The following is a 7,605-nucleotide window of genomic DNA, read 5'->3' on the forward strand; positions in this document are numbered from 1 at the left end:
ATCAAATTTCACATCATTTACAGGGTTGTAGACGAGAGTCTTCATCGAGATGTGACGAGCAAATAAGGCACATAATTCATTAAAAAAATTTTTTTTTTTTTTTTTTTTTTTTTAAATCTATCCAACGTGCACAGGGGCAAGTTATCTAATACAGCCTTGAGGAAGCAGTGTTTGATGCCCTTTCAACGGCCAACTTCATTTTTTTACATACCAAATTTGTGACTTTTCCATAAAGATCTAAAATAAAAAGCGATCGAAACCTTTGACTTGTGTCTTTTCTTCTTACCCATCAGCCACAAAACAAACAAAACAAAAAAAGTTCATTTAAAAAAATAGGAAGGGAATGATGAATATATATACACACACACACACAGAGCAAAGGAAATTTGGTGGTGGTGGTGGTGGGGGGGCATTTAAAAAACATTAAAATCATGTTTCAAAACAAAAACAATGACTTGTGCAAATGCATTTGATCGAGCGGCTTAAGTTTGAAAACCTGATCAGATCTGAGGGGTATGTATTACGATGCCAAAGCGTTCATTTCCAAACCGGGAAGGCTCAGATTTCAACACCACTGAAAATATTTATAGCGACAAAGCGAGCTGAATGCAGCATTGTTTCATAAGAGGAAGTCTATTTCGCCTGGAGCGATTGAGCAACCTCCTGTAGCACTGCGTTATGCTGTAGTTGTTGGAAAGGAGGTAAAGGGTAGACACGGCTAGCTTAGCTAGAGAGATGACCCACTAGTCCGGGATGAAGGGCCTGTTTGAAGACCTCCGATCGATGAAGAGGTGGCATGTACAGCGTTGGCATGCCGCTGGCGTGGCCCGGTCCCGGGTAACCCTGACCCGAGAGCGGTGTGCCGCCCATGTGTGGAGGTGGCGTCTGGCTTTGATCGTAGTACTGCCCTTCAGCGCCGTCTTCGTCGAAGGGCAGAGCCAACCGCTTGCCTTTCTGTCTGCGGTTACAGAACCACACGCGCACCACCTAAAATAAAACACAAGCCTCGTCACACAAGGAGCACGGACAAAAGACACAACTTCGACAATTTAACGGTCACGTACGTCTCTCTCCAAGCCGAGATCATCAGAGATGTGCGTTATTTCCAGAGTGTTGGGCTTGGGACACTTGAGAAAGTAGGACTCGAGGGCAGTGCGGACTGAACCCTCCAAGCTGGTCCTCCTTTTCCTTTTTCTCGTGTCGACAAAAACCCGCTCAACTTTGTACATCTGTGAAAACAGGCCAGGTTATTTGCATACGGGAACTATAGAAGCATCTGAAAGCCATTTTACTTCAAGTGTCTCTCAATCACGGGCCTGAAGTACTCCTGCCCAGCACATTAACATATTCCCCACACCAATACAAGCAGTTGGATCCAGTGCAGACCTGTTAACCCAAATGTGCTTGGGGAAACAATGCATGGTAGGGGTTCATTGACCAGGATCAATAAGCCATGTTTTTCAAATGGTGGTGTCCCAACACACACACACACACACACACCCCAAATAAGTAGCATACTAGTCAACACCACACAAACTACAAAGTGAACGCTGATTATAAAATCGAGCCTGTTCTCGAATAGAGGCCACCCCCACACTAGACTGAAAACGTGCAGCACAGCCTACGAACATCTTGCGGGTTTTCTGAAGTTTCTGCTTCGTTCAGCCATTTCTGGAGCAGTGGCTTGAGCTTGCACATGTTCTTAAAGCTGAGCTGAAGCGCTTCGAAGCGACAGATGGTCGTCTGACTGAACATCTTCCCTGTACACAATGTTGAAAGAACATGTTTTAGTGGAGGAAATGCAGACTACGACGGCGATATTTAGTCATACAATGAAACAGATTCAGAACAGCTTTCAGCTTCAGTGAAAGTAATTATATCCCAAGAACATTAAAATGTCTTCCAAGAAATTACATTTTGGAACAACACACACACACACACACACACACACACACAAAAAAAAAGCCCCAAATGCTTGCTCATGGTCAGAACATTTAGGTCCTCTAAGGAACCTTGTTCAGAGGTTATTGAATGATGCAGGGTTTGCAAAGGAACCATCTTGGAAAGGCTACTGAATCATCATGCAAGGGCTACTGAATCATCATGCAAGGGCTACTGAATTCTGAAGCGTTCTCACTCACCATAGAGATTCCCAAGCGCAAGTCCGACGTCTGCTTGTGTAAAGCCGAGGGTGATGCGCTTGTGCTTCAGCTCTTTGGCAAACTGCTCCAGATCCTCCGTGGTCAAGTTCTCCTGAAAGTGAAAACCAGTTGTATTGACGCTTTTATGAACTGATCATTTCTAGACCAAATAATAAATAAATAAATAAATAAATAAATAAATAAACAAAAACAAACAAACAAACAAACAAACAAATACACACACATTGATGTAAACACAGGTTAGAAGTCCAGAGTGATATACAAATGGATTGAAGTCACACAGTGGTCGTACCTCTTCCTCGGAGTCGCTGCAGCCGCCGCTGGAGGAGCCGCTGCTGCGGGCGCTGTTCTGCACCTGGGTGGCGGCGGCGTTCTGCGCGGCGGCTCCGCTGTAAAAACCGGGACTTCCGAAGCCGTTCCCTGGCGGAGATGGTGACAAAGAAGGGGAGGAAGCAGACGGGGTCGGCGGGGCTTGGGCCACGGTAGTCGGAGCTGCGATATGAGAGAGACCAGGCCAAAAAGATGGAGTCCACGGAGCAGAACTGGAATAGTACACGCCGGCGGGCACGGAGGTCGCCGGGCCGAGGAACTGAGGCTGCAGTTTGGTCTCAGCGCCGTCGTATTCTTCACTCCCGTCCTTCTCGGTCTTAACCTCAAGTATCTTGATTTGCTCCCGGGTCTCAGCTATAGGAGGGCTCAGGTTGGCGGGCTGTGTAGCCGCAGTGGCCCCTGCCACCTGCCCCGTGTACTCAGGGGCCGTGAACGGGTACCAGTGTTTGGGCTGAGAGAAATCTCCCACCTGCGCGTCGTTGTGCCTGAAATCTCCTCCGACCGACGGGAAAGAGAAAAACGTCTGCGTGTGGGCAGCATTGAGGCCGTTAAAGGGCGCCTTATTGAAGAGCAGGCCCGGATCTTGGAGCATGCTGTGCGGAAACTGCAGGCCTTCATGTCCCAGCGCTGAGGAGTACGAGGACATGGGCCTGGAGAGCTCGTATGCGCGGTTACTGCAGTCTTCTGGAGGACTCTCTGGGCGATCAGACATCCTCCTAAATCAAGCGATCCCACCAAACGAAGAACACAAAACGTCCCAACGAGCTGCTATTAAGTAGCTGTGTTAACCAGGTCCATGCTAATAGTAGTTGTTTGTGTTTGTTTGTTTTTTTCAACTAAAAATAATAAAAAAAAAGATCACGGTATCACAGCTCTAGATAATGTCCAGTTGAGTCTCAGACTGTGTTTAAAATGTGAACAGCCCATCAATTAAATTCCTCCCTCATCTCACTACCACCCTCTTCCAAAAGGTCAAACTTCTGAGTGTGGACTGCAGCCTGCTCCCAGCTTTTCCCTAATCAATCCATGTTGGAGGCAGGAGTGTTAATGATCTCACCTCCCATTGGTCATCACACACAATAGAGCTCAGCTGATGGGGTATTTGTGAATGAACTTGATTCCTGTAAACGAAACCCAAATGACTCCTCATAGGACACAGTGTACCGCGTGCACAATGTGGTGAACATGTATAAGGAGTTATGTTCCATCTCATTATATAAGAATAATTACATATAGGATATTAAGATTTTCAAAAACGTTTCTTCTCATATAAAGCATGGTGTAGATCACATGCTCCCTGTATATAGTCCTCTGAGGTTGACTAAACTATGACCTCCATGCACTGGGATTTCTAATGCAAACTAGTTAACGTGTTTAACATGCACGACACATGACCTTGTTTCAATAATTTTCTCTTAATTAGGCGTCCTTCATATTGAATTAATATTTTTTTTTGCTACATCCATAGAAAAAGGGTCGGTTCAAGTGATCATAGAAAACTGTGATCATTAGAGCACATTAGAATGATCTGTTTTTGAGTCAAGGAATTGTCGGCTTTAAATAGCCGACCAGGGTGATATTTAGAAAACAAAGATTTTGATGTAGGCCTACCTTTACAGGAAAATTGTATGGGGGGGAAACCCAACACCCACACACACACACCCTAATCATAACCCAAAATACTCTACTAATAACTTGTAACCAACTAGTGTGCGTGTGTATATATAGATATATTTACATATTACTGTTACACATCTGGCTAACTAACTCTAATAAAGCAACCCAAAATAATTTACAAAAATGTACATTACTGTTTTATAGTTGTTATTGGTTTGTTTGTTTTCCTGTAAGATTGCTGAGTTTCTATAAGCTATTTGAATAACATTCAAAAAAAAAAAAATACTTCTCAGCCTTCAGCTTCATCTTTTCCTTCGTTTTCAGTTATTTACATCAAAATCAATCAAAACGTTACTATATGAAGCGTGTATACATGCAGGCCTACTGTAGAGTTCCTTGGTGATCTTTAATCGCATTTAAAAACGAACAGTTGTGTATGAACGCTGTCTTCGTCGTCTAGTGTTCTTTGAAGAACAGCAGCAGTAAATGAAAGGTGAAATGTTTGTCTTTTGATAGTTCAGCTCGGACTGATAGAGAGCTGGGAGCTCAGGTGTGGGGTCTCACACCGAAACAGGCGAAAAATCACCTTGTTATCCACTGAGATTATTCTAGAGCTGAATGAGAGACAGTGCAGTTTTGCATCCAATTAACACTCTCTGGAGGAGAAAAAAAACCAACAAAAAACTACTATTCGCGATATTTCTATAGATTTAATGCAATAGGGATGTTGTGCACTTTGAGAAGGTCGGCAGGGGAGAGAGAGAGAGAGAGAGAGAAGGGGGGCGGAGGGGCAGGAAGCCGCGCCGCGGGGTCGTTGAGGGTGGGTGCGGGGGTGGAGGTGATGCCTAAAAACCCGGGGCGCCCCGTCGATTCATGGTGCAGATCTGCGATGGGCGGCCATTAGCTGCTTTTCAGCGCCAACAATAAAGCCGCTAGCCTTTGATTTCGATCCTCCCCTCCCCTCTCCTCCACCCGAAACAAACAATCACTATTAAGCACAATCGAAAGAAGGAGGAATCTTACAGATGAATGGTTGCCAGAACACTGGCATAATGCACTAACTTCAAAACTACCTTCAATTATTTTTGTATTTTCCACAGTCAGATCAGGTCATATCCCTACCACTACCACTAAGCAATACTACTACCACCACCACCACCACCACCAGTGTCTACACCTCAAACAATCCACCCCCTGCCTTCAAACAACCTTCAGCGAAACCAAGAGCTATCGGCCACAAGTAATGTTTCCATGTCTCCTGCTTGGAAAGAGCACCCAGGAGGCCTCCTAGGGCCAGTCAAAGATTTAAAAGACATCAAACCATTGCTGCAGGCATTGTAGTGGCCCATGGACTTGGGAGGTGGATTGTCATGCAAAGTGCAGACAGCGGAGGAGAAAGTGGAGCGAGCTTCAGAAGGCCGTCAGCAAGAGCAAGAAGCACCCAGGGCTCCAGTACGGGGGTGACCGAGGATTAGACCTCCGAAGCACCCAGATGGCTTTTCTCCCCAACCCTCCCCCCTATTCTCATCTTTTAAATTCTCTTTGAAAACAGAAAAGTGATTTCTCATCAACCGCGTCACAGAGGTTTTACAACAGCGTGCAATGGAATTGTGAAACATTACAACCGTCCCTTCTTCTTTTGGCATGGTCTGAGTACATTACATCAACTTGGGTAAAAGAAAGCAACACCCAAACATGTACTGAAGCTTGAAAGCCAGCTTTTAGTAAACATCTGGGCTGGGCTCATAGGGCAGTTTCTGAGTAACCCGAACATGCTATGATCAGGTGATACACAGGAAATGCCGTCAGGACGTCTTAACGAAACAGGAACAGGTGTTGAAATCACACTCATGGGAATTAAGTTCGACACAACTGCTGAATGCTATTGAGATCAATGTGTCGAATGTCTACTACAGTCGATCTATAAGACAGGTGCTTATGAGTATTCGCGTTGAAACGTGATCATGAAGTTCACGTCACTCATCCTTTTTCCTTACGGGAATACCTTGCATACGTGTGAGAACATTTAAGATAATGAACGACTTCTACTTGTTTTGATTAGTGAGATTTTTCAAAATCCAGTTAGTCAGTCAACATGTAGCTTATACAATATAGCCAATTATTATTCCACATAGCAGAATCAATCACATTTATACCGTAGACGCTCGAATCAAATCTAGTTCAATACCAAAACTAGTAAAATCCCAAACAGAAAATGGCAGCTTAAACTTTTATCTGAGATGTCTGGAAGGATCAAATGTAGCTCTGTGAACATATACATTGAAAATGTTTGAGTTATCATCATCATGATCAAAAGATTTCAGGTGCACTAGCTGATCTTGGTCTGACTGCACCACAGTGGAGACTCCTGATATGACCACTGTGATGGTCTTTTGATAGCTTCGACACCCGGCTGATGACCACCGTCCCTCTCTCCCCACATATCTTGATCGGGTGGCCTACGGCTGCCTTCCTTACCATTCACGCTAACAATGGGCTTTAACGGCTCCCCTGACGATGCGCTGACTCTGAGCCACACCTTAAGAGGCCTTTAAGTGGCCCATTGCAACTCGGGCAGTGGGGGAGGTCGTGCGTGCTGATATTGCTGTGGAAAAGAAACGGAGAAACACCTCATAGCACTTCACCCAAAGCTGGACGCAATATCAACGCGGAGTTCAAATCAATCTTTATCTTACCCGATCCTGAAGTTAGCGTCCCCTCATGGTTTCTGGGTGGAAAAACAATAAAAACGTGCTTACATTATAATTGACATAAAGGAAAGAAAAAACTTCATTGGCTTCAAGACTTCAGCGTATGATGTGTGAGTCATGAGAGGTACTTTAAGAAGGATGGGTAAAGCTAGAAAATGTCATGAGACGTCATGAAAAACTGGAGGTACTGCAATTAAGAGCATCCGAAAAGATACACAACAAAGTTTGAGGGAGTTATAGTTAACACCAAGCATAGGTTCAATACAGTACAAGTTCATTTTTTAATTCATTCATCTTCCATAAACATTCAGTCCCGGTCTAGCTTTCAGTGGGCATATAAGTCTTTAGAAATGATGTCATACAAATGCCTTGGTTAAAATTAAATTGTATTTTCCCCCCATTTTGTCCTGCAAACGTTTGCACTCAGCATTTTTTGCAATTAGCGGTCACTCTGTGCCATACAACTAGTATACTCTACAATCAAGACTGCGAATGCACAAAGTATGCCAAAATAATCCATGACAGGATGGCGTGATACGTTAACATCCTTAAGTATCTTATATCTCTTACACCACACTGATTTGCCAACGATTGCAAAGGCGGCTTAACCCTTTATAGTTATGTGTCATGTTGTGAAAAGTCCACAAGACAAGTTCCCACTTACGTTCGAACAGCTACAATCAATAGTTCCATTACCAGTCTCGTTTTTCATCCCGCCCCCGCTCTCTCCGGGCAGTCTTTAAGTTAATATATGGAATTCAAATTGTGTCAAAAGTATTCGGACA

The 7,605-nt window shown here is 44.2% G+C and overlaps 1 protein-coding gene across 1 annotated transcript; it reads right to left on the reverse strand.

Annotated features, from left to right (window-relative positions):
- Positions 1-246: 246 nt before the first annotated feature.
- Positions 247-4,879, reverse strand: pou5f3 (POU domain, class 5, transcription factor 3). The gene is made up of 5 exons (XM_053648365.1): positions 2,455-4,879; positions 2,142-2,253; positions 1,630-1,760; positions 1,065-1,229; positions 247-987 (listed from the first exon to the last, which is right to left on the reverse strand). Exons 1-5 carry the CDS (start codon positions 3,202-3,204, stop codon positions 724-726), a joined length of 1,422 nt encoding a protein of 473 aa, XP_053504340.1. The 5' UTR covers positions 3,205-4,879; the 3' UTR covers positions 247-723.
- Between the last annotated feature and the right edge of the window lie 2,726 nt (positions 4,880-7,605).

The sequence above is a fragment of the Ictalurus furcatus genome, chromosome 18 (genome assembly GCF_023375685.1).
Source record: "Ictalurus furcatus strain D&B chromosome 18, Billie_1.0, whole genome shotgun sequence".
Lineage (NCBI taxonomy): Eukaryota > Metazoa > Chordata > Actinopteri > Siluriformes > Ictaluridae > Ictalurus > Ictalurus furcatus.

Coding starts and splice junctions, on each gene's coding strand:
- pou5f3 (XM_053648365.1), bottom strand. CDS start 3,204: ATGTCTGATCGCCCAGAGAGTCCTCCAGAAGACTGCAGTAACCGCGCA. Junction 1,230..1,629: donor CTTCAGAAAACCCGCAAGAT/GTTCGTAGGCTG, acceptor CTGTTTTCACAG/ATGTACAAAGTTGAGCGGGT. Junction 988..1,064: donor ATCTCGGCTTGGAGAGAGAC/GTACGTGACCGT, acceptor GTTTTATTTTAG/GTGGTGCGCGTGTGGTTCTG.